The sequence below is a fragment of the Ammospiza nelsoni genome, chromosome 16 (assembly GCF_027579445.1).
Source record: "Ammospiza nelsoni isolate bAmmNel1 chromosome 16, bAmmNel1.pri, whole genome shotgun sequence".
Lineage (NCBI taxonomy): Eukaryota > Metazoa > Chordata > Aves > Passeriformes > Passerellidae > Ammospiza > Ammospiza nelsoni.
Genome location: NC_080648.1, coordinates 17324878 through 17352331, shown reverse-complemented (window position 1 = coordinate 17352331; position 27454 = coordinate 17324878). Strand labels below are relative to the sequence as shown.

The 27454-nt window shown below is 49.0% G+C and overlaps 1 protein-coding gene across 1 annotated transcript in view; it reads right to left on the bottom strand.

Moving 5' to 3' along the window:
• The window catches only part of NEURL1B (neuralized E3 ubiquitin protein ligase 1B), a 33360-nt gene extending 7604 nt beyond the window's left edge, over positions 1-25756 (bottom strand). Inside the window, exons 1-2 of the mRNA XM_059483983.1 lie at positions 25693-25756; positions 748-1311 (exon numbers count right to left, since the gene is read on the bottom strand). Of these exons, the coding sequence (XP_059339966.1) occupies positions 748-1311; positions 25693-25723 (595 nt within the window). The 5' untranslated portion in view covers positions 25724-25756. The remainder of the gene's footprint in view (positions 1-747; positions 1312-25692) is intronic.
• Positions 25757-27454: the final 1698 nt, after the last annotated feature.

The window sequence follows — 27454 nt, the reverse complement described above, 5'->3', positions numbered from 1 at the left end:
ACACTCCATCTAACGCTGAATTAATTAGAAATTTCAATGCTGTAAAAGCCTCAAAAGGAAAATCATTCCATGGCCATCAGCTGGGCTTGCTAATGGGAACAGATTCATCCCATCTTGCAGCCCTCCCTAAGGAAGAGGCTGTAAACCAGCCAGACTCCAGCTGATTCCAGGGCTCTGAGTGATGTCCCTGTGCCAGGGAAGGGTCACAGTGCCAACACAGCCCCTCAAACTGCCAGCCTGGGTGGGACCACGGCCAAGAGCAGAGACAGGGGCTGGGGAAGGGCTCCAGGAGACTCTTGGGCAATTACTCATAGTTTTCCAATGGACTGGCAGTAACTGATAGCTGGGAAAGAACAGACTAAGTCACAACTGGTCCTTTTTGTCTCCTCAATCCTTGGGACCTTGCTCCATGTTTTTTCATGCCAAAGCAGCACATCCAGCTCAGCAGCACATCCTTGCTCCATGTTTTTCCATGCCAAAGCAGCACATCCAGCTCAGGGAAAGCTGAGAAGAATTACAGGTAAGGATTTCCATTTATCCCTTCACATAATGTGCAGCCTTAGGACTTTTCATCCCTGCCATCTCTGGAATATATTGCTACTGCTGGCAGAGGAAAAATGATTAATTGGCGGTACAAAACCAACAGCAAATTAATTTTCTTAAGTGTCCCATAGAAACACTCACACAGATCATGCATCAGAAAGAGCAAGCAGAAGAGCAGCCCAGAGGCCACAAAGACACACTCACCTAGAATTTGCACTTCGTGGGTAATTCCATAGACGTCTATGAGCGCCCAAAGAGGCCCGGAAACTTTAATACCACAGTGAAACAAGATGGGCTCCTCGTCGTTAATACTGTAGAAGACTCTGCCGTGCCGGTCCACCCAGAAGGCCAAGATATTGTCCCTGACCGCAAACCTCTCGGGCAGAGCCTTGGCCCAGTAGCCGGGCCGGGTGACGAGGTCGGGGCAGGCGTACTTTGGTATCTCCTCGGAGCTCATCTGCGAGGGGTCGTGGATGGTGAAGCCGAAGCGCAGCGCCCCGCTCCAGCCGTGGTGCACGGCCACCAGCTTGAGGCGCACCTTCTCGTAGAGGTGGATGGGCCGGTTGGTGAAGGTGACGCCGTTGCAGAAGCTGTTCCTGCGCGTGGCGCGGCGCGAGTGCGCGTCCAGCCGCACGTTCTTGCCCTTGGCCTGCGAGTGGAAGCGCGGCGGCTCCGCCAGCGCCAGCACCGAGCGCCGCTCATGGCTGCTGCTGTTGGGCAGGCTGTAGTAGGGACGGCTGGACACCGAGCGCGCCTGGTGGCTCGTGTCTGCAAAGGGACAAAGGACAGATGTCAGCAAGGATTGGTTCAGCTGGGTGGGGTTTGCAGCGCTCTGGCAAGAGATGGAGTGTCACGGGATCTGACAGAATTCACGGAATTCACAGAACCTCTCAGAATCACAGAATCCGAACCTCAGAGAATCTCACAGAATCACACAGAATCACACCAAATTCACAGAACCAGAATCTCACACAGAATCACATAGAATGACCAGGTTGGAAGAGACCTTCAAGATCATCCAGTCCAACCCATCCCCAACACCTCAACCAAACCCTGGCACCCAGTGCCACATCCAGGCTTTGTTAAACACACCCAGGGATGGGGACTCCCCCACCGCCCTGGGCAGCCATTCCAGAACTTTATCACCCTTTCTGTAAAAAAATTTTTCCTAATATCCAACCTATATTTCCCTTGGTGCAGCTTGAGGCTGTGTCCTTTGTTTCTGTCAGTTCCTGGAGAAAGAGACCAACCCCATCTGACCACAGGCACCTTTCAGAGAGTTGTAGGGAGTGATAACATCACCTCTGAGTCTACTTTTCTCCAAACAAAACACTCCCAGCTCCCTCAGTCATTCCTTATAGTGCTTGTGTTCCAAGCCCCTCAATATTTCACCTTCACACAGCATGCTTAGCCACAATCTGCTCTTTGCTGTCCCAGTTTGGCCCTCAGCTTTCTGCAAAAATGTGTCAAGCAAGGTTAGGCAGCTTCCCTGCAAAGCTGGAGAGGAAGGAACGTCCTTTGTTCCCATCAGATGCTTCCTATTGCCCTCAGAAAAGCCCAACATCTGCAGCTCCGAGTTTCCTCCTTGCAGAGCACGTGCTGTTCAACTCACATGGTGGCCAGAGACACGAGCTCTGAGGTTTGTGGCTGCTAAAAATCACAGATGCTCAAGGTCAGCATGGGTTTTAGGAGATTTTTGTGGGACGTGCAGCCACCAGCTCCTGGGTGCCCTGATTTTGTAATGATGAACAGGAACTTTTGACCAGCACAAATACTCCAAGACATTCAGCAGCTGGAGCACCTCTGCAACACCAGACTGTTCCTCCTAAACCTTCAACCCAGCCCCTGGCTCAGATATCAGATGCAACTGGCACATCCAGGAACATTTCATCCTTGCCTTTACCCAGAAGCTCCCATTTGAGCTCAAAGCACTTTATAACTGATGATTGTTTTCAGCTTCACAGCACCGCAGATGGCACAGAAATCCTGCCATCCTCCTTTTACAGATGGGAGAAGGAGAATTAATGGGTGAGATCTTGCAGCATTTAAAGTCAACAGCAATTCTGAGACTGACTTCAAGAAAAGCAGATTTGGGACCTAAAGTGAGCTTCACACAGCCATGAAGCAGAAATGAAAAATAGCTCAAGTTTGAATCTTAAACCTTAGCTAGAAGCTCCCTGAGGTGGAGACAATGTCTTGTGCATATCCCTGAGCACATGGGGACTTGCTCCAGGTCCTGGGCTCCCACCACCACCATGGTGTTCTAGAAAATTTGGTCTCCCCATTCCCCACCCACTCCACCTCTCCTCCTGTCTCTGCACCTGGCTTTGTAGATGTTTAAAGCAAAAATGGAACACATCCTGAATGCCCAAAGCCATCCTGTTAAATATAAAACCCCATCACATGCTCACAATTATTCTGAACACTTTTTGCCATGCTTGAAGCTTTAGCAGCCACCTGCCCAGTCCTTCCTTCAGGCTGCTCCCTCCCTGTGTGCAGCCCCAGGCTTTGCTTCGTGACAAGGGAAGGATTTTCTGTCTGTTGGAAAAAACCCACCAGAAGATCCTGAGAGCTCAGCTGCGTGACCTGGCAGGAGGGCTGCAGTGGTGGCAGCTTTGTTTTGGAGGCAAAACCAGAGCAGACAGGGCAGTGAGAGGCTGGAACCTGCACTAAGGCACTGAGCAAAGAGAAGAGAGGTTGCAGCAAGATCTGAGCACAGGATTAGCCCTTGAAATCAGGCACCTGGAACAGGAGTCAAAAGGCTATGAAGGCAAAAAAGCTCCTGTTTGCAGTAAGATATAAATAACAATCAATAGGTGTTTTGTCTCTTGGTTTGTCCTGCACGTGACAGTCGCTGTGCAATGGTTAATCCTGTCAAACAGCAGTGGAAATTAATACATCCTTGCTGTCAGCCAGTGAGGGGAGGGTGCCAGTTCCATGCTAGGGCTGTGAAATGAGCCCTGGAGCAGATGGGGAAGGGAAAATCCTCCCCAGGTGCTCAATCCCCCTGCCCAGCACAGCACCTCAGCCCCAGCAGCACAGCAGGGTTCCCCAGAAAGGGACATTTCTTTCTGTATTTCCAGGAGAAATCTCATTCCTTGCCTGCTGAAGAGCTGAAATGCAGCAATGGCTGCTCCCAGCACAGCCCACCCGTGCTCATGTGGGTGCTGCTCCATGTGTGTGTGCCTGTCAGCACTCCTGACAACAGAGCTGCTGCCAAGGGAGCGGGGTCTGGGGGCTCCAGGCAGGGACCCAGCCAGCACAGGGCAGGGTGGAGCCTCTCCTGGCCTTGACCCCCATCACAGCACCCCATTTTCCATGAGCATTCACACAGCCTTTGTGCCCTTCAGGTGGGACCTGGGTCCAGCAGGGCTGGGATGGATCCCAAGGGGCTCCTGAGGGATGGGGTGGGCTCTGTGCCACCTCACACCCTGCCTGGCTGTGCAGAGAAACCCTCATTTTGACAACCCCCCTGCTGGTGCAAGTGCCATGGCCTCAACACCCCACATTGGCCAGCAGGAGGAAGGAGGGAAGACGGGTTTTGTTCTCCTCTCTGCTACCCCCAAATTCCCCTTTCCCAATCCCACTGCAGCACCAGCCTTCCTCCCACAGCCCCCTGATGGAGAAGAGGCTCCTGCCAGGGATGTGATGCCCTGGCAGTGCTCCCAGGCAGGTTCTTCTCCTGCCCCTTCCAGAGGGCACAGAGGACCAAGGTGGCAGCGCCAGTGCCACCACACGAGTGACAGAACAGCGAGGACACTGGCACCCACTTCAAACACAGCTTTGGGTCCACCCTACCAGAGGGGGATTCGGGGTCAGGATTTGGCACTTTTTGTTTTGTTTGTTTTGTTTTTAAAGAACAGGAAAGCATATTGTGGCTAAACAATAGGAAACGCTGGGACGGAAATGAAGGGATAATTTATTTATAACGCTGTCCCCCCTTCACATGAACACCTGCCTGTGGAATAAAGCCTGCCACCACCCGAGGCAGGCAGGCAGAGCTTTCCCAGTGAAACACTTCTGGGGCTGAGCTGGGCCATGTGCTTTACTCATTAGGTGCTGATGGGGACTCCAAGCCCAACAGGATGTTTGTGCCTTTCAATTGCCCTAATTTGCAGCTCGGCTTCCACACTTTGGCTCGGTTTATTCCCTCTGCTATCGCTCCAGAGCCTCTCCTCTCCCGGCTGTGCATTCCCACCCTAAAATGGGATGACACAGCCAAGCTCGTGGCACAAGTGCCACCCTGCCCAGGGTGCCTGACAGGCACTGAAGAGCTACGCCAACTCTTTTCTTTAAGCTGTGAGATTCCTACAACTCTTGGGAGCAAGTAATTTCTTCTCTTTCTGCCTCACTTCCCTGTCTAAAAGAGAGTAACACCATTCCTCCACCTCATAGACAGCTAAAAGGATGGAAAAAATGTAAAATTCTCAAACACTTCAACCCCTGAGCCCTGAGAGCCTGGCTGCATCACCACAGGGGACACAAACCCACTGAGGGATGCCTTGAGCTTCCATCCTTCTTTTTATTCCAGTTCTCCATTTTTCATCCCCACTCTCACCAGTTTCAAACATGACACTCACAGCACATCCCTCAAACATAAAAGGCAGGAAAATGGAAGGAAAAGCTGAAGTGAAGGGTGAGGAATGGTCTGAGGCTCCTCACTGAAGGATAAACCCTTTTGGCAAGGCAGCATTTCCATCCATATCCTTGCGGTGTCAGATGACACTGAGGCAGATTTGGGTTCTGGGGGCCCGTGCTCTCATCTGAAGCTTCACCTGCTTTCCAAAAGGCCAGCACACTCATTCCAGAGGTTATGCTGACCTTTGGAGAGGTATTTTAACAGATATGCACTTTGCATTTCAAAAAGGTACAGCAGGCAGACCCTGGACAAATTCCACATATTTATCATGGTTCCAGTTCTAAAAATAAACATTTTTTTTCACCCATTTGTTTGCAGTGGCACTGTTATCCCACTGACAGCAGCAGACAGAATTCAGCTCCAGAGCCCTGTCTGAGGCTGCTGCTCTGCCTGGGGCGTGGGATGGAGGAGGCTGCTCAGCTGGGGAGTGACCTCGAGCCAGATCCATCCTGCCTTCACTTGCCCTGACAAGCCAGGCAGGAATGATACCCCTAAAATGGGGGAGAAGGGAATAATGCTGAAGGAGAGCAGAGCTACAGCGAGAGCAGCCTGACAGGAGGAGGAGGAGGAGGAGGAGGAGGAGAGCGCTGCGTCCTCGTGCGTCACCGGTAAATCCATGGTCTGCACCAGAGACATTCCCCAGCTCCCACAGCCTGCTCCTGAGGGCCTTTCCCAAGTAAACCCATGACAAAAGACCCACAGGAGCCCAAGGAGCAGTTTGGTGCCAAACAGGGCTGTGCAGTGGACACAGAGAGGGAAAATTACTGGGACCATCCAGAGCTGGCAGCAGACATGGCTTATGCTGAGGGAGCATGGTGTGCCCTTGGTCAGAGAAAGGCTGGGAGCTTCAGAGAAAGGCTGAAGGGTTCAGAGAAAGGCTGAAAGGTTCAGAGGAGAGGCTGAAAATCTCCTGAGAGGCAGCAGCATGCAGCCTGAAATCCATCTCTGGAGCCTTGTGCCCTGTGAAAGGGAATCCACCAAACACCCACGGCTTATCTTTATGGGCTCTGCTTTATCTACAGCTCTGAACCTCCTCCTATCCCAGCAGATACTCAGGTGGTTGCTGCTGCTGCTGCACATTGAACAGGGTGTCTGCAGACAGGGGCAGGTGGAGTTTGCTTTGTGACAGGAAAACCACAAGAGGTGGGGACACCAAGGGTGAGTTCACGGCGTGACAGCGAACGATGGGAACAATCCCAGCCAATCCCAGTGTGCTCCAGTCAAAGCACATCTCAAAGTCCTCACCCACTGGTGCCTTGAGAAGGCTGAGCTAGAGCAGAGACCAGACAGAGCTACAGAATAAAGCAGGGATTTATTCACAGGATCTCCTCCATGGATGCACCTTGGGCAGCACAAGAGCCCAGCCAGGGCTGCACCCAGGATGAACCAAAATGGCCCCAAAATGCACGGCCGGGCACGGGCTCTGTCCCTGGGATCAGCTCTGCTCCATTTGCACCTTGCAGTTCATTGTCCCATTGCAGCTTTAGCCCAGGCAGTCCCACCCTGCTTGTTTTTCTCTCTCCAGCCCACGGGGTTTGTGCTCCTGGGCTGAGATTTGGGTCATTTGTCCTTGGTGCCCAGCTGGAGCAGGAATTGTTTTGTCTCCCTGCTCTGTGATCAGAGCTCACCAACCCCTGATGTGAAGCTCAGAACTACACACTAAAGCAGCACAGAATGTGAAAAACAGAAAAGCCAAACCTGAGGCATGAGCACAGCATCTGCACTGCTGGAGCCACTGGGAGGCTGGAGGAGGCAGGGGAGGCTGTTACTGCACATACCAAACATCCCCAGCAGCACCAAACAGGATTCTGCTCCGACACGATCTTATCTTCTGAGGACAAGAGATACAAATCTGCTCACATAAAAATTTAGTGAGCTGTCTAGACATTTCTTTCTTTTTTTTTTTTTAATACAGAGAATGTGTCAGGGAGCTCTGTGGGAAGCACTGGGGTGGCCTATTCCACGCTCAGCGGTGTGGATTTGAAAAGCTGGGCTACCAAATCCAACAAAAAAAATCTGCCTCATTTCTGAATATCCTGCTGGCTCAAACACTGGAAAATTCAATTAATAAACTCCCCTGTGCAAATTCTTATGGTTTGCACGACCAGTCTGGAGGCCTGTTCTGATGTAATGTCTTCTAACCTGAAAGAAACTTCCAGAGATTTCAGAAAAGGTTCATTTGCAAGAGAGTGACACAGAAATTGAGGTGTTAAGGGGACACTGAAGAGCCTGTGACGAATTACAGGAAATGTGAAAATTTTGAAGAAAGGCTTGTGAAGGAGGGGAAGAGAAAAGACAGACAAAAGTCACTTTTTCATTAAAAGAAGCTGTGTTGTGGCACTGAGGTAACTCTCAATGCACATATCTCATGGACATACATCATTTCTCATTGCAGAACAGTTCAGAAAAATCCCTGGCAGAGAACAGGGATTGACTTTAGCTCACAAAATCAAGTTGTGCTTGTCTCCACAAGAAAACCCTCTAATGCTTCAAATCAAACATTTTAGGGAGGATTTTTTTTTTAAATACTAAAATCAATGGTTTTTTTTACAGGCAGAAGGTAATGACATATTCATTCTGGACTTCTAGATGTAGCTCCATGAAAACAAAGAGGCATTTGCCAATAGCCTTAGTCAAAATCCTTTAGCTCTGATCCTTTTTCTCAAACCAGCAAAGGCAACTCCAGCAGGACCTTGCAGTAATTCCCAGCTTGTTCCACCTCCTGTCTCTCCCTGTATTTTCCAGGCTGCTCCACCTCCTGTGTGTCCTCAGAGCTCCTCCATTGCTGCTCCTTTCAACTTAAACACTTTTCTTGCAGTAAGAAGCTCACACCAAACTCAGCCACATCCCATAAAAAAATGGGTAGCCTGAAAAGAAAGCCAAGACCAAGCCTTAACTCTCCCAAAATCTCCCAAAATCTCCTCACGGCAGCAGAATTGAAACCAGAAGATGGGGAAGTGCAGCTGAAACTCTGACATGTCCCTCCCAGGAACCACCAGCTGGCTCAGGGCAGAAAATAAACCATGACAGAATCTCTGCTCCAAGGATGGAAAGTGCTGATGGCAAATCCTCCACAACCTAGAAGAGCCCCAGAAGCTGAGGAGAGCCTGGCAGGAATATTCTATTCTCATATATATATATATATATATATATATATATATATATATATATATATATATATATATATATATATATATATATATATATATATATATATATATATATATATATATATATAATGTATATAGTATAATATATCATTATATTTGTTAGATGTATTTAATATATTATTATATATTAAATACTTTAATATATTAATGAATTATTATTAAATGATATAATATTATTCTATTATATAAGATTATATTTATTATATGAATTAATATAATCTAATATGATGTAATGTAATGTAATATAAGAATTATATATAAAATTATATAAATTTAGAATTATACATATGATATAATGTAATATTTTATATATAATGTAATGTAATATTCTATATATAATGTAATGTAATGTAGTGTAATGTAATGTAATAATATAATATAATATAATATATTTTATATATATATATATATATATATATATAATATCATATTCTTCTCCTTGGCTTTGCTTTTGGTGGTAGAAGAAATCAAATATGCCACAAGCAAAGCCAGTGCATGACTTGGATGGAGAAGCATTTCCAGAGCAAAGTGAGGAGCCCTGAGCTAAACCAATACTGATGGATCAGGCTGTAAAAGCAAGGGATGCTCCCCAAAAATAAAACTCCTGCTGGGTCTGCAAGGATGGGAACATCCACCCACCCACACTCACCTCTGCCTCTCTCCTGTTGTGCCTCTCTCTGGGCACGCAGGAATTTTGCTGCAAAGTTGGCCCCATCTTTATTACAGGCTTTTAGTCCTCCTGCATATAAATAGCACTCAGTATACACAGAAGCCAGCGATTAAGCACTGGAAAAAAAAAAATCTCCTCTTCCCTGTATTATTAGGGAATCTGGGTCAATGAGTCTGCAACTGGAGTAAGGAATTCTTAGAGCTGGTTAATGAGAGACAGAGCGGGCGGGATGGAGGAAAGGCAGAGTTCGTGCCATAATCCTGCTTAAGCCCTGCAGTGCCAGCGATGAAAGCAGCTGTGTGATGGATGAGGAGCCCTGGAAAGGGCACAGCTCCTCCTGGGCTGCTCCAGGGCTCGACACCCAGCTCTGGCTCGTGTGGCTCCCAAAGCCACACAGCACCCAGACATGGCAGGGCTTTGGGACCCATCCTGCAAAACTCGCTGGAACTTTTGGCTACTGGCTCAAGATAAAAACATCCTGTCAGAAATGATCAGTCAGCCGCTCTCACTGCAGCTCTGAGTGGGGATTTTTGGGCTGTGCTCTCACTAATCAGCTGCATGTGTGGCACACACGAGTTCCTACACCAGCAAAGCAAACCCCTGGCCCTGACTTGATGTATTATGGGTCTGCAGAATTGTTACCTTCTTTAGAAAGTGGAGCTTAGCTCAGGGAGAGCAGAGGTCTGCTCAGCTCACTTTATCTTCTCTGAGTCCATCACAGAGTTTTGGGAGGTGACCAAAAGCAGGGAGCAGCGAGCAGCTGACAGTTCTTAAAGCAACTCCACAAATGATTTCTGAGGAATGCTAGGTTGGAAATGATCATCCCTAGGTTGGAAGACTGAATATTTTCCAAATCTAAATGCTTGGTGATTGTCAGTCGGGGATTAAAACATTTATTTCTGTGATTTATTGGTTTTGTTGTTTTCTAGAAACAGGCAATGTGCATCAGAAAGCAAAGAGAGCATTAAAATATGCAACACTTGAGGCTGGAAAGACTGGTCTGGGAGAAGTGATCACAGCTGGAGACCGCAGGATGGGAAGAGAGGAGCAGAGATGTGAACAAAACCCTCTTGTTCTCTGGGGTGGCTGGGCTCTGCTTAGATTTACTAATTTCATACAGAAATAATTTACTAATTTCATAGGTCCAAGGTGAGAGTACAGACCCAGCCTAAGAGCAACCCAAGGGACCCCAAAAAGCTCCTGTGTCAGGGAGTGCTGCTCAAGGCCACGCCATGACTCTCTCTGAGACCCATCCTGCCCCTGGCTGGTCCCTCTGCACAGCAAAGACCACAGAATATTCCTCACAGATCAAAAACCTGCCTTGGTCTCCTTGCCCCCAGTTCCTCCCCATTCATTTCTCACTTCCAAGACAACTCCTGCCCCACAGAGAACAAAACCAGCTCAGGTTTTCAGGGCAACACATTGGTCCAAAAGCTTCATTCTGATGCTCTCCTACTCCAGTCAGGACTGGGATTTGTTGAGGAGTTACAAGACCTTGTGCCTGCCATAATCACTGACATTGAAATGGTCCATGCCCTCAGGCTCCTCCTGCTGCCAGAGCAGCACGGAAGGACCATAAATGCAAATAAAGAGCGATAGTGGCAATTGAGCTTCACTTTCCATGCATTGTTCTCTGAAAATCCCCTAAAAGCTGTGTTTACCTTATCTCCATCCCTCTGGGTTTGGGCTGTACACAACCCACAGCCCTCCCCACCTCCCCAAAGCATGTTTGGAGCAAGGCCAGGCCATGAGCTGCGCTGGCATAACTCAGGTGGGTGTGTGAGGCTCCAGCCAGGAGCTGCGATTTCCACACTCCCTGAAAACACCAAAATCTCCCCCCTGAGCACAGCAATCCTCCAGGGCTGGGGAGGAAGAAAAGCTGCAGGTGATGATGAGCACCTGGGCTGGTGAAGGTGTCCCCTTCATGGCAGGGGTTGGAATGAGGTTATCTTTAGGTCTCTTCCAAACCAAACCATTCTGGGATTCTGTGAAGGGTGAGATCAGCACCTGGAGAGATGCTGCAGGTGCAGGAAGGAGAGCCTGGCCATTCATTCCACCTTCAACTTTTCCATTAAAAAACTCTCAAGATAAAAGGTACAAATCTGCTCTTTTTCTTTGCTTCCTCACTTTTACAGAAATTTCTCTTGTCTTTATCTCTCTTCACAGTGCTTCTAAGAGTCCCTTTTGCTTTTCTCCTCCTAATTACAACTTCTCTACACTCCAAAGAATTCACTTGAAAAGAAAAAAAACAGTGGAGCTATTCCAGTCCAAACAGGGATGGATAACCAGAGAGCCATCAGATTTAACAGTGCCACCCAGAGAGGGCTTCAGATCTGCCCTAAGAGCCAAAAACCCCAGGAAAAGGGGGCAAAAGGCCTCTAAGAAGGTGTTCTTCCCAGCAAATCCCTCTTCCAGCATTTTCTAACTGTGTCCACAGCTCCTTTTCTATTTACACACAATTTAAACAGTGATCTGGCAGCAGGAGGGGAGAATACTTGGGGAGGAATGCATGGCTGAGGAAGCTAAATAAAGCAGTGGCCAGCTCCTCAATCATCCTATATTTTATATATACAAAGGCTGTGATCCCACTAAGCTTTTCCAAAACAATATGTAAAGAATCCAAAACAGGGCAAAACAAGGGTAATAACTGGTTATAATTAAACCAGGGGCACAGCAGAGCTCTGCTCCTCTGCCAGGCTGGTTCCCTGGGACAGTGGCACTGGTGGCACTGGGAGCTCTCTGGGGCTGTACTGGTGGGCTGCTGCCTCAAGCCAGCCCTGTCCCAGCAGGGAGATTTCAAGGAAATTCCATCTGGCCAAACACAGAATCACAGAATCACAGAATTTTCAAGACTGGAAGAGACCTATAAGATCATCTAGTCCAGTCGATGTTCTAACTGTTCAGCTAGATCATGGCAGCAAGTGCCACATCCAGTCTTTTTTTAAATTCTTCAAGGGATGATGCCTCTACCACCTCACTGGGTAAATGATTCCAGTTTCTGACCACTCTTTCTGTGAAGTATTTCCTTCTTACTTCTAACTTACATCTAGCTTGACGCAACTTGAGACTGTGTCCTCTTGTTCTATCCGTTGTCGCCCGGAGAAAAAAAACTCTCTTTTTGTGATGACCTCACTCAACTCGTGCACAGTCCAACCTGCACAATAACGTCACATTTTTTGTTGGCTGTTTTAGTAAATATTCAGACAAACAAGCTGGGGCTTTTTTTTTTTTTTTTTTTCTAAATACTTCAGAAACAAATTTAAAAAAAAATATTTAAAGGGAAAAAGAAAAAAGCAAGGAAAAAAAAAAGAGTAGCATTCTGGTCCAGAAACACAGGAAAACATCCCACTAAAAAAAGATGCATCCCTCTTTTCCTTAGCTGAGGTTTTTAAAAATGCAGATTTCTCTGCTAAGCTGTGAAGGCAATCTGAGAGGCAGGTGGTTGTGCAACACTTGGCTGCTGCATGGCTCAGCTCTGAGATCCTTTTCCATGATATTTGCAGGAATTAATAAGAGGAAACAAGACCCACTTCAAGACATTAAACTGTCCAAACAAAAAAAATAAATAAATACAGTCATACCATTACTGGACACACCACGACCTCAGCCCCCTTCCTTCATCTCAAATGTCTTCAATTATTTCAACACAAGAAGGATTTCAGCAAGAGAGGTTTATTTTTAAGCCTCTGTGTCAACCTTAATTCCAGTGGGGTTTGAACCCAGCACACCTAAATCAACATCAGCATTTTTCTCCCTTTATTCTTTCTGTCTTTGTGGTATCACAGCCAAAACATGATAGAGGCAGGTGAACCAAAAACAATCTGAAGATGAGACACAATTCCTTGCATTATTGAAAAGCCAGAAATTATGAAAACGATTTTTTTTCGCTCCCTGCCCCAGAGGAAAGAATCCTTGGGGTGAAGGTGTGAATTATAGAGCAAACAGCACTGCAATGGCCAGGTCCAGGCAGTACCAAGCCCTAATTTACACCCTGTTTTCTCACTTTTTTAATGTGGAGTTTGGGCTGTTGTTCAGCAGAACTCCTTTGGTCAATACCTTCCAAACAGTTCACCGCAGAGCTGCCAGTTGTTGTTATTGTTACAGCTGTATTTTGGGTTTTTTTGTATTTTTCATTGGTCAGTTCTACCTCTAAACCCCAGTGCACAGTCCAGCAGCACTCCTTGGTAACTGTGGAATTGGGAATATTAGAAATCCCACATGAAACAAAAAAACAGCTGCTAAACCCTCCCATTTCCACCCAGATGTCTCTTGTTGCAATTAACAGAATCAAACTAATTCAGAGCCATTCACTGCCCTTGTTTGGACTCACTTGGAAAAATACACCTATAAATCACATCTGAAAAGCTGCAAAGAGAGAAGGAATTTGTTCCTCTTTGGGCAGTTCTTTTTGTTCCTTTTTTTGGTAGAACAAACTTTTACTACCAAACACAAAGCGCACAATTATGTGTTGACAGCTCACAGCCTCTGTGGTTCTGGCCACAATAAAACACAACTCCACACTGTCCCTCCAGTTCTTCGAAATTCAGGACACCCAGAAGCTCCCATTTGCATCATCTTGCTGGGAATCTGAGCTGGAAAAGGGATTTCAAATGTCCAGGGAGCCTGAAGTTACCAAAACAGAGCCACAGCAGGGATTTCCCTGGTCCCAAATCCATCAGACACTGAAATGCAGGAATATGGGCACAGAAAGGGGAAATGGGGACATAAAGGGGAAATGAAGGAATGGGCAAAGAAAAGGGAAATGAAGAAATGGGGACAGAAAGGGGAAATGCAGGAATATGGGCACAGAAAGGGGAAATACAGGAATGAGGACAGAAAAGGGAAATGCAGGAATATGGGCACAGAAAGGGAAAACGAAGGAATGGGGACAGAAAGGGGAAATGCAGGAATGAGCACAGAAAGGGGAAATGGAGAAATTGGGACAGAAAGGGGAAATGCAGGAATATGGGCACAGAAAAGGGAAATGGAGAAATTGGGACAGAAAGGGGAAATGCAGGAATGAGCACAGAAAGAGGAAATGGAGAAATTGGGACAGAAAGGGGAAATGGAGAAATTGGGACAGAAAGGGGAAATGCAGGAATATGGGCACAGAAAGGGGAAATGAAGGAATAGGGGCACAGAAAGGGAAATGCAGGAATGGGGACAGAAAGGGGAAATGAAAGAATATGGGAATATGGAATATGCACAGAAATATCCTCAGCACTGCCCTACCCAACATTTCAAGGAAAGCAGGACTGCTCCACATGTCCAAGATCAGGAGGCAGGGGGAAAGCATGGTCACAATCCATGGGCACACAGGGAAAGCTTCTCCCTCCTCCTGGGGCTTGGCCACACCATCAATCTCATCTCCAAGGAAAATCTGAGCCAGTGGTTGAGAGCTGCTTGACGTGGTTTGGAGAGGATTCCTCCAGCCTGCCCATAGACTCTGGTATTTACAGGAGGGCAGTTAATTTCCACGGGGCTGTAAACATTGACTAAATAGGAATGCATACAAAAAGAGGCCTTGAAAAGAGTTTGGTTTCAAATGAGAAGTGGTGTTGACCTCTCAGGGAGGAATGTCCCTCTGCCCTCTGCTTGCAGATGGTCAGCTGAGTGCTCCACGAGGGTGGGAGAAACCAGGAGCTCGCCCAGGGAGCCAGGAAGGAAATTCTTATCTTTGTTTTGCTTCTCAAAGTAGCTTTTAATATTTCTAAGAGCAAGAGGCATTTTGAAAGAAACACAACCCCTCGAAACATAACTCTGAAAAGGGGCTCCTTCTGAATCAAAATAAATTTTGAAGAAGAAAAATGTGAACACACTCTTATTAAGTGCTAAACTCCAGCTGCTCCACACAGGGCTGGCAAGGCAGAGAGAAATAATTCACAAATCATTTTATTAATTAACCATCAGAGCGTCCTCATGAGCTGATGGGAGACCCCCCACAAAAGGGAAATAATCTGCATTGCAATTAAAAATCTGCCCTGGAAACCATCAGATTGAGGGAGGACAGGACCATTTTAACCAATTCATTAATTATGAATATTAAAGAAATCAAGCTTTGAAGCTCAGTTCATAACGACTCAAACTTCCACTTTTGTTCTGCTTGGGAAGATCCAACTCTCCAGACAGCATCTGTCAACCTGATCATTATGTGGTTAAATGAGGGAGAAAAAAATGTGTTCTCTCTCACCTGCAAAAGCTATCTGAGCCTTGAAAATTTAATTTGAGTTTTCCCTTCTAGATTTGACTGGTCAAGTTAAACTAGAAAGATTATTCATGGAAAAGCAACCGCAGTTGGTTACTAGGATACAAAAAATCACTTAGTATGTTCCTCCAATGAATAATCCCAAGCAGAACACACACAAATTCAATAAATTATGAATTTCTCGTTCTCTCTTACATAAACATTGGGGTTGCAGAGGCATTTCTTGGAAGCCTTTAATATAAATTCATCTCTTAAAGACTGTGCTCTAGCAAAACAAACAGAGGGGATGGCTGAGCCCTGCAGGTGAGCTGCATCCTTTGTCTAGACATGGAAGTTGTGGCAGCAGGCAGGGCGCCCAGGGCCAGCAGATCCCTGCCTGTCACATCTCAGAGCAGATTCTGGAATTTGGCAGGCTCACAGGCCCTGGCACAGCGGGTGACGTCAGCAGCAGACTAAGCTAATTTGGAAGAAGGCAATTCTTATTCCAGAAAAAAATAAAATAAAATAAAATAAAAAAATCCTCCTTCCTGCACAATTCCACGGATCTGAGAGGTCTTACATAAAGCACTTGTCAGATGTCTGAAGGCACGAGGCACAGTTTAGGCTGGAGAAGATCTCTTAAGATTATTGAGGAAGGCAGGGAGAAGTTTTCCTGCATCCATCCGAGCCCCCAGCCCAGCACAGGGTGGGGAAAGCACCCTGGAGTCAGACAGAGCCTGCCCTGAGCCACTCTGCCATCCCTGGGAGCAGCCCTGGGCTCGGGAGGTTCATTTTGGTCATTGGACAGAATTTGGGTTTGTGGGTCTGAGGTTGTGCATGGGGCTGTGGTGTCAATTCCCATCCCTTCCAAAACCCCTGGATAACAGGGATTACAAAACCCAGGATAGCAGGGGATACAAGCCTCGGGATTACAATCCTCAGGATAACAGGGATTCCAGTCCCCAAGGTAACAGGGATTACAATGCCCAGGATAACAGGGATTACAATCCCCAGGATTACAATGCCCAGGACAACAGGGATTACAGTCCTCAGGATAACAGGGATTACAATGCCCAGGATAACAGGGGTTACAAAACCCAGGGTAACAGGGATTACAATGCCCAGGATTACAATGCCCAGGACAACAGGGATTACAGTCCTCAGGATAACAGGGATTACAGTCCCCAGGGTAACAGGGATTACAATCCCCAGGACAACAGGGATTACAATCCCCAGGATTACAATGCCCAGGATAACAGGGGTTACAATGCCCAGGATTACAATGCCCAGGGTAACAGGGATTACAATGCCCAGGATAACAGGGATTACAGTCCTCAGGATAACAGGGATTACAGTCCCCAGGGTAACAGGGATTACAGTCCCCAGGACAACAGGGATTACAGTCCCCAGGGTAACAGGGATTACAATGCCCAGGACAACAGGGATTACAGTCCCCAGGGTAACAGGGATTACAATCCCCAGGATTACAATCCCCAAGCACAAACCCTGCTCCATACTCAGGTATTTGAAGCCATGCTACAGGGCCTCAGATCACTTTATATAAATTTAGATTTCCTTGAAATTGAGCCTTGTGGAGCTTCTGTCCTCCTCACCCTGTGCCTTTGATGGCATCGGCAGCTTGAGCTGCTCTGTGCAGCCAAATCACCCGGTAATTGCTGTTTAAACCCCACAAATTGCTGTCTAAACCCCACAAATTGCTGTTTAAACCTGTTTAAACAGATCAGGTGCCCGGTAATTGCTGTTCAAACGCCACAAATCCGGTGTCCCGGGTGGGGATCTGCCTTGCACCCTGCAGAGGACACCTCCACCCCAGGAGAGAGCACCAGAACACCTGGGATTCTGAAATACCCGCCAGGGGAAGATGCTCTTTATCTCTACGAGCAACAGCCACTTAGCAAATGATTTCTGTTTTCGTTCTTGGAAACCCTTTCACTTGGCAGGACAAAATAACCAAGAGGTTTTGCAGGTGTCCTGAGGAAAGGGCCAGAAGAGCCCCTAAAGAGGTCACAAGGGGACACAGCTTTTTGCCAGGATTATCAAACCCACCCTTAGCCCTGGTAGTGCAGTTCTACTCATTCCATGCCTAGCTGATGAATAACAAATAAAAATAACCTGTTCTTTAGGATCTCCAGTGATAGAACTATTCTTATTTATTGTATTCCACCAAGGCTTTGCATTGGTGCTAACCTGCCTGGCTGCATTCTGGAGAGCATTTGCTGAAAATTCCTGGTCCTGTCTTCTCCCCAAAATTCACTGCAGCTTCTTAAGAGAATTTTAGCCACCCTCAGGACACTACACCAGGCAGATCTTGAGAAGAGTTTTGTGTTCCCAGGGGGAAAAAAAGCTCCATCCAACTGTGTCAAGTTTAAGACCCCAAGAAACAGCAATTTTTCCTCATTAGGAATTATGCTTTCAAGCTGAGGAGATAACTTCTGAACTGCACTCCATAAATTCCAGAAGACATCAAGCTGAGCAGCTGGTGTCCCAGTGAGAGCAGAGCAGATAACAGGCTCAGGAAAGCTGTGCCACAGTGCCAGTTATCTCTGAGCAGAGCAAGATAAACCTGAATGAAATTATTTCATTTGTGCTGCCAAATGGGATATTCTATCTTTCATCTTTGGCTTCTCCAGGCAGGGCCTGGAGGATTCAATGTTTGAGTTATAGAGGAGGGCAAAAATCAAAAATCTTTATTCCCTGGCATTTGGAAACCTGATGGAAAACTTTTGCTCCAGGTAATTCTTTCCTGACTGATTGTTTTCTCTGTGCTGCCACACAGCCAACAAAAACCAGAGCTTTACTTTTATGTGTCTATTTATTTCTCCCATATAACCATTAGACATTTTCCTATCAGGAGTGCAATAACAGGAAAATGGTTAAAATAGGAGAATTCTTAAAGCACAGAATTATCATTATTATGTAAAAATCCACAGTAAAACCGGCAAAGTTCAAAACCTGTTACATGCAATTATCCAGCCAACAACCACAAACAAAACTCCATCCATCCTTCTCCCCTCAAAGCATCAGCAGCTCTTAAAAAAATCCTAAATGTGATTTCCCAGCTGCACTGGGAAGGCTTTGAAGTGCAGTTAGATGGTTTTGTCTTTAAGGAATCTTCCTGTGCAATTGAAGCAATAAATCATTTTTTATCTTCTGATTTGGTTTCCTGACAGCAAAAGGGTGCAAAAAGGGAAAAAAAAGGGAAAAAAGACGTGGTTTTGTTGGAAAGGGGGAAGGATTGGGGTCAGATCCTCTCAGCAGGAGCTGCTCCATTGCCAGAGGTCTGAAAGAACCCAGGGAGAAAAAACCTGCAGGGTGGAAAGCAAGCCCTGCTTACACAAAGCCGAGGAGGAGATCTCCCTGGACACAGAGGGGAAAACAAATTAACAAGCAAGAAATCACTTTCTCCTCCCTCCCTCCTCCCCAAAGCCCCAGCCCAAGTGCTCAGACACCAGGAATTCATGTTCCAGCACTCAGTAATTGAGACAGCAGGGCATGCAGGTCTGCAGGGAAAAGCTGGCACAGGTAAGGTGAAATAAAGCTCTCCCAGTGCCGGTGATTCATTCTCTTTATCATACACAGGGAAAAGAAACACAGCCATCACCAAGATAGGGAAGAACACTGAGTAAACAGCATCTCCTTCCACCATAAATGTCCTGCCATGGGCACAGATCTTATCTGAGGGAGCCTGGGGAGGGCCTGTCCCTGCTGGTGCCTCTGGGCAAAGAGCTGGGATGGGGAGGAGAAGGGGTAGAACCTCACTGAGGGCATCAAAACACCTTTGTCCCCTCCAGGACACACATCAGTGACACCAAACAGGGGTGGAGGAGCTGCCTGCACAGAACAAAGTATGGAAATCCTCCTCCAGCAAAGCTTCCTGCAGCTGCTGCAGGCAGAGGAACCTCCCTGAGATGTGCCACAGAGCCAGGCCATCCCCACAGCCCTTCCCCACTCCCTGGCACCTCTGCCTCTGGATAGGTCTGGAGAATTTGGGTGCCAGGAGGTCCCAAAAGTGGCCAAAAGGAGATCCTGAGGAGCAGGGAAGGTGCAGGTTGTGAGTCAGCCCCGTGGTTTGGCTGCTGTGCAGGGCACAGAACTCCAAACTGCTCCCAGAAACTGCCCTGGGCAGGGGAAGGGAGATAAACACGGGATAATAACATGGAAATGTGTCAATTAGGCCCTTTTTTGACTCGGAGATGGGGTAACTGAGAGGCACTTTAAAAACTTTAATTCTATTTTCAGCCTTACGAGAAGGCTGAGGGAATAGAGATGTTATAAATTCACACCATCACACAAATCCATTCCCCACAGGAATGCACAGAGAAGTGCTGGAGTATCTCACACACCTTCCCCGTGGGGAAATCCAGGTGGGATCTGAGCTGTGTTCCAGGGAAAATCATCGTGCAGGACTCAAAGCCGGCCCAGCAGCAGCTCCTCAAGGGCTCTCCCTGTGCTGGAGGATCTCACACACCTTCCCATGGGGAAATCCAGGTGGGATCTGAGCTGGGTTCCAGCTCACAAAGCCAGCCCAGCAGCAGCCCCTCAAGGGCTCTCCCTGTGCCTGCTGTGCCAATTCCCCTCCCTGCTCCTCTCCCGAACCCACCACATCCATCACGGTGACGTGCACGCTCCACCTTAGGAGAGGCTGCTCCTAATTTAGCAGCCAAGGCTCTCAGATAGGCTCTGTAAACAGCGGGATGCCGCTGAGAAGGAAAATGTTTCCTTTCAAGGCAAAGCCTGCAGTGGCAGGACACGGCTGCCCCAAGAGCAGCTCCTCAAGCCAAGAGGTGAAACCCTCAGAGGTGCTGATTTGCATTCCTGATTGAAAAGGCAGCGAATGTGACAAGATCCTCAGCAGGACCGGGAGAGGAACCCGGCACAAGGCTGGCAGTGACTCATCCTCCTCCTCCTGTCAAATAAACATCCAAACCTGCCTGCCTGGAGTTAAACACCTCAACCATCCTGAGCACTTCCATGGGTTATCAGATGATAACGTGCTGGGGAGCTGCGATTTCCTCTGCCTGCAGGGAGGGCTCTCCGAGGGCTCTGCCCACACACACAGACCCTGGGGTGGGATTTGCAGCCTCTGCCGACACACAAAATTATCCAAATTATCCAAAGAAATAAAATTATCCAAAGAAATAAAAGTGGGGAAAGCGCCGCTTGCCAGAATTCCCAGCAAAGCAATTCCCTGTGGGGAAAGTGCTGCTTGCCTGGAGTTAAACACCTCAACCATCCTGAAGCACTTCCATGGGTTATCAGATGATAACGTGCTGGGGAGCTGCGATTTCCTCTGCCTGCAGGGAGGGCTCTCCGAGGGCTCTGCCCACACACAGACCCTGGGGTGGGATTTTCGGTGTCTGCAGGAGGGTGAGGTGCTGACACACACAATTATCCAAAGAAATAAAATTATTCAAAGAAATAAAAGTGGGAAAAGTGCTGCGTGCCAGAATTCCCAGCAAAGAAATTCCCTGTAGGGAAAGTGCTGCTTGCCAGAATTCCCAGCTAAGAAATTCCCCTCTGGAGCATAAATAATTAAAATTTAAAAAAAGGAAAGAGAGAGGGCACCTGCCCAGCACAAGCCATTGGAGACAGGGAAAGCTCTGGCTCCAGTGACACACTTGGCACAGTGCTGGGTGTGTGTGACAGCCCCTGGGCCATGACACAGCTCCATTTAACAGCAGCCTGGGAGGCGATGCCTGCCTGCATTGGAGCACAGATGTTCCTCCAGCCTCCAGGGCCGAGGTGCCAAAGGCTGAATTAGTGGTGCCAGTTGGCTGCAGCACAGTTTGGGGCATGTACAGTGGTTAAAGAGAGCCCTGGGTGCACAATCAACCTGTTCCAGCTCTAAATCCCACAGAAGGCTCAGCAGCCTCACAGGTTTCCTTTTGAAGAGTGGGAAAGCAGAAGGCTGCTAAGAAAACAGTGAATTAATCTTTTTTCTTCTTTTTCTTTTTTCACTTCTGTGACCTTCTTCCAGGAGATGCTTCATAATTAATTAACTCTTGTAGCCCCATGTGAGCCAGGGTTTCCTGCCTCCCTTACATTCAAAGCAATCCTGTGATAAAGCCACTTGCTCAAAGGTCACACAGGGAGCCATCAAAATCAGTGACAGATTCTCAGAACCTCACCTCCCAGCCTAAAAGATGCAGAAAAACAGGCAAAATCAGGCTGGATTAACACCTGCAGTCCGTGTTGATCAGCACTGAACCAAACCCAAACCAAAAACTGGTCTGAACAGGAACATTTTTCACTCAAACCAGAACAACCTGAAGTGTTTTTTTGTAGTTTTCCTAAAGTCAGACTGGAGCCAAATCAAACAATTTACTGAACTCCTGACAATAACAAGAACTCCTCCCACAGTGCATCACTAGCAGCTGAAGGAGGAGGGACCAGCAAACAAATCTAAACAAAAGTGCTCCTTCAAGTGAGATTTCAGCCCCTGGAAAAGGCAGACAGATCTTTTCCCACTGCATGGACTTTGCTCCTCATTTCTTAGAGGAGAACTGAATCAGTGTTTTGAAAAGGCATACACAGAAATGTCTTTTTTAACCCACAAACTGTAAATTCCTGCTGCTCTGCTGTAACCAGGACCCTCCAACCATCCCTGTATGGCCTGGCAGATGGGAGCACCAGCCTGGTGAAGGCCTAAACTTGGGATTTCTGCCTTGTTGAGGGCGGGTTGATGATTGGAAGCCTTTTCCTTAAGAACACAAAATAATTTCTTGCACCGAAGTGACTTGTGCCAGAACAAGCCCCATTCTCCCTCGTGTTTACCAGACACAAATGCCACTCATACTTGGTATTCCTCACAGTTGTGAGGAAGGCTGTGGGAGAAGCACAGCAATCAGATCCCAGCCAGACTCTAAAAAGGGAATTTGGCTGCTTTGTTAAATACCAATGCCCCTATTTGGGTCAGGACCAACAGCTGGATCCCAAGTGGAAAGTCCTTCCCCTGTGCCCGGGCTGGTGAGTGCCTGCTGTGTCCAGCAGCTGTCCACCTTCCCCTGTCACCACGGGGACACTGCTCTCACAAGGCTTTCCCTGCATCACAGGAATTTTCCCCTCTCCCCAGCCCGCCCTGGCTCCCACTGGTTATTAACCCTTTCCTGAGCCCTGTGTGTGCCTGCAGAAAGGAGCCCCGTGGAGGAAGGAGCCCCATCCATGGCACCAGAGTGCTTTGTGCTGCTCCCTGCCTCTCTCACCCCAGCTACACAGCGATTCCCTGCAGAAAAACAAGCACAGAGCCAGAAATCCCACAGATCCAGCAGCTCCCAGCCCAGGTGCTGCCATCACCTGCAGGAGCCAGGACAACACCGTGCCTCAAAAACCAACAATTCCCTCACCCTGCTGCCCACAAATCACTTCAGGCCGTGGGCAGGGGGGCGAGGGGAGCAGGGGAACAGCGACACGGGAGCAGGGAAACAGTGACATCCACCCCTGAGCAGCCTGTGTGGAGCTGCTCCTGCAGGGGATGCGGGCCAGCCCAGGTGCTGCCATCACCTGCAGGAGCCAGGACATCACCGTGCCTCAAAAACCAACAATTCCCTCACCCAGCTGCCCGCAAATCACTTCAGGCCGTGGGCAGGGAGGCGAGGGGAGCAGGGGAACAGCGACATCCATGCCCAGCCCGTGTGGAGCCGGTCCTGCAGGAGATGCGGGAGCCGCTCCCGGAGCATCCCGAGCGCTCCGGGCAGCATCCCCGTGTGTCGGGTGTCATTTCGCTGTCACCCAGAGAACAGCGGCTTCCAGCAGCACCTCAGGCCTGCTCCAAGCGCATCTGACACATCCCAGCTCCTTTCCCCTCAATGCCTCCCCAGGAGCTGCCTCTCATTAGGCGCAGCCTCATTACTCGTGCGGGTGCCGCTCCGCTCGGAACCTCGCGGTTCATTTGACAGAGCCTGGGCCCAGTGTGTGCTAACCATCGGGTACTTGGCAAACACGAGTTTCCCGAGCTCCCGGCACGAATTCCTCCGGCACCGATAGCGTGTGCTCTTGCATCGCTCCACGGAAACGTGCGGAGGAACGGATGAGGCTGGGCGAGGTTTAAAGATGCAACAGGAATGGTTTGTTCAAGCACATTCAGCCAATTCGGGTATAAAAATGAGTTGTCCTCAATAGGATTTAAAATTGAATTGTGCTCTTTGAGAAAAGCATTGCCATTTCTGTATTAAACCTGAATTGCTGCTTGTTTGGCTTTTCCAGGAGCCACATTCCCTCTACGTTTGATTGCATTGAAAAGGCTTTTTCTACCTTAAGGTATTTATGGTGAACAAAACCACCAAAGTGATTCTGCACTGAATCAATTTAACACAAGCAAGCAAATTTCAGTTTGAAGACGTTCTGTTTGATTGTTTTATTAATAAGTTTCTTCAGTCCCTGGGACAGAGAACAATTCCTCCGTTTGTCAAAATGAGAGTGAAAGTGCCTTGCTCAGTCTGCAGGGTGAAGAAAGAGGTGCATTCTGGACCAAGAAAAGGAAAGACTTAATTCTGACTGATTATCTTTGACTAATTCTAAACAGCCCTCACATTTATAAATAGGATTTCATCCAACCATTCAGTCTCCCGGAAAAACTTTCTAATTTTCAAAAGGACTGTTCCAAGAACAGCTCTAAACCTGCTTCCCTCCGCAATGCCATTTGGATAATGAAAGACAAACAATCCATCCAAAATTCAATTTCATATGAAAAATTGCTGAATGGGGTCCAACCCGACAAAAAAACATTCACAAACTTCCAAAGTGCAAACATCCAAAAGCTCCTCTGCAGCCACAGGTTAACAGCTCCTTTGGGCTGTCATTACTCTTGTAAAAAGCAAACTGAATTTGGGGAAAAGACACATTTCCAGCATCATCCAGCCCTCAGCAGAGGCATTCAAGTGTCCTGCATAGCTTTGCCTTGCGCAATTTGACAAATGTTTGCCAATGGACCATCCCCAGCGCTGCAATGCTCCCAGACAGCCTCCACCTGGAGGGACACCACCGAGGTTTTCTAGGCCACCAGAACAAACGTTTCGGCTGGGAGGTCTCCATAAATCAAGCCTTCATTTCTCCCCCCCCCCAATCAAACTTTTCCTCTTGACCGGCTCCTTTTGAAAGCGCCGCGAGGAAGTCCTGAATGGCGGAGCTGCGGTGCAGCTGATGTCATCCCTTTTTTTAAATTCACGTGCGGAGGGCTGAGCGTGTGGAGGCTGCTCAGGAGAGACTGTTCTAGCACCAGGGCTGGTACAACTCCCAGCCTTCTGGAGCACAGCTCTCTGCTGGATCCCACGGCACAGCAGGTACGGAGGTTTTTCCTTCGGGAAGTTCCAGCCTGACCGGGGTAACCTCTGCTGACCCAAAGATGTTTCCCTGGCTTTTCTTTCCCCCTCCCAGGTTTTTTGCATGTGCCCCCAGCTGAAAAGCCGACCCGCAAAATAAATTTCCTCCAAGGTCATGCACTCCTCACCATGCCTTTATTTGCCAGTTGGTGAAAAAAAAATGAAAACTTCCTTATTGTGAGAGGAGCTAATGTCCCATTTAAACGTAATAGAGAACGAGAGGAGATGCAACTAGAAATCTAATCGCTGCTTCATAGCTAAACCACGAGCTTAGCAGCTTTCTTTTGTGCCCTGAAGGTCCCAGGCACCCTCTCTTTGCAAAGACAATATATGGCACATCCAAATGCTAATCTATTCCTCTCTTTATTTCTATATTCAGCTCCCTGGCTGATTACAGGCAGACGTGTATGTGTTCAATAGGTCCTCCTGCTTCTTTAAATAAGTTTAATAATACCCTTTTTATTTATGGGAGCCTGAAGTACAAAGGATGCAATGCAGGAGCTCTGCAAGAGCAGAAAAGAGAAGAAAGGCAAAGTGGCTGAAGATACAGCCTGGCAAGGGCTCAGTAATTCAACACTGTTGATTCTATAGAGACCAACTGCTTTTATTATGCACAGATTCTCCGAGGGGGGAGACAACCCCACAGTTACGAACTTGCAAAGGAAAAGAATCTGTACATGTCTTGTCTGAGTGCAAAATTGGCTAAAAAGGCAATTTTAAAGGCAGGGCAGCCCACCCAACATTTCACCCGGCCACTCCGAACAACTAACGTCTCTCCCCATTAAAAAGTTGTATTAAAATAACACAACGAGCAGGAGAAACGAAGCAGAGAGCCCCTCCAAGGAGCGGGTGCGAGGGCTGGGATCGCCGCTCCGGCTGCGGGATCAGCCCCGCTTCACCCCGCGCTCAGCATCCCCGCCCGCCGCGCATCGCCGCCAGCGAGCGGCTCGCGAAAACCCCCGAAACGCCCGAACGCCCGGGGCTCCTCCGGGCACTGCCGGCACGCTCGGCTTCCCCGGGCACTGCCCACACGCCCGGCTTCTCCCGGGGAGCCTCGCACCGGGGAGGGCGGCACGGCCGCCGCCGCTCGCCCGCAGCATCCCCGGGCAGGAGGAGGCGCCCCCCGCCCGCGGCCCCGCAGACGGTACCTGCCAGCGTCTTGTGCACCGTGTTGCCCATCGCTCGCTCGCTCGGCGGCGCGGCGGAGCCCGGGGCCGCCCGGAGCTCCGCAGGGCCATGGACAGCGCCCGCCTCCCGCCGCCGCTCCGCGCCCGCCCCCGCCCCGCCCCGCGCAGCGCCCCGCCCGGGCCGCGGGAGCCGCCGCGCTGCCCCCGGCGCTGCTCCTGCCCCGGGGCTTCTCCGGGACGGGCTGCGCTGCCCCCATCCCTGTCCGTGTCCCCGTGCCTCTCCGGGACGGGCTGCGCTGCCCCCATCCCTGTCCGTGTCCCCGTGCCTCTCCGGGACGGGCTGCGCTGCTCCCAGCGCTGCCCCGGTGCCTCTCCTTCCCATCGCTGCTCCTGCCCCGGTGCTTGTCCGGGATGGGCTGCTCTGTCCCCTGTCCCTGCCCCGGTGCTTCTCCGGGATGTGCCGATCTGCCCCCTGTCCCCATCCCTGTGCCTGTCCCTATCCCGGTGTCTCTCCGGGTTGCACCCACTGGCACCTGTCGGAGGAGCTTCCAGCTGGGATTTTGGCAAACACGGGCCTGGCTCTCCCCCAGACACCCCCGAGAGAGGTTTGGCCTCTGCCTCCTAAGGAAAATAATCCTCTTTCTCCCGTAGCACAAGCACACCTGTCCATCAGCGACACCTGCCCGAGGGGCACCAGCTGCACTGGGGAGCACTGGGAGCCGACAAAACTGAGCTCTCTCCCTCCCCGTGCCATTTCCTTGCCGGTGACATTGGATAAGCCACTTTGCATCTCGGTGACACGGCTTCCCCACCTGGGCACCGAGGGAATTAGCAGCAGTGTTGTGTCGGCAAAGGCGGGATTAGTTTGAAGCACGGCGGTGGCCAAGGACACCTCAGCCCACAGCCGACAGCTCAGCCCCGACAGCATCGGCTCCACAGCTTCCCTCCTTCGGATCTCAGACAGAAAAACACCTTTGGAGCCCCCTTGGAGAAGAGCAAGGCTCCCTCCCCACCCCTCCCTGCTCCTGGCCCGAGGGTGATGATGCCGACAAGGGAGGGTGCCAAACCTTCCCTCCCCGTGCAGCTTCCAGAGTTTGCAGACTTTAGAATTGGGAGCCTCAGAGCTCCAAGATGTTCTGCAGCCACACCTTGGGCTGATGACACCGTACACAGTGCTGGGGAAAAGTGTCCCCTAGCAGGAGCCACATCTCTGCACTGTCACAGAACCTGGGACACAAAAGGAAAAGTGGGAAGAGGGGGGAGCCAAGGAATAGTAGCTCAATAGCCTGACAGAGATCAGCCTCTGATCTATTATAGAGAAGCTAAAATAACAAGCCTTTAATCCCTAGATCATGTTGAACAGGTCAAGTGTGGCTCGAGAGATGAGAGAGGACAGAAAAACCCAATTTCCAGCATTTTTTCGCTATCATAGGGATTTGTTAAAAATGGGATTATTGAGTGAGACACCAGCAGCTGTTCTTAAAAGCGCCTGCACCCATCTGCTGTCTCCTTGGGTTAGCACATGTCTCCCACTCCCTTTGCTGCAGGAGCTGTCAGAGGGCAGCAGGAGCCCGGTGCTCCTCCTCGGGGACAAGGGGAGGGTGGCAATATCCCCGTGTTGTCACAGAGGGGACAGTCCTTGTGTCACCAGACAGCGGGAGGCTCCGCTAATCGCGGCTGCTTTCCCTCAGCAGGGAGTGGCTGTTGTTATTTTAGGGCTTCAATTCGCCTTCAAAAGCAGCGGCAGCAGCCGGGGGCTGCTCATGTGTGTGCCATGTGTCAC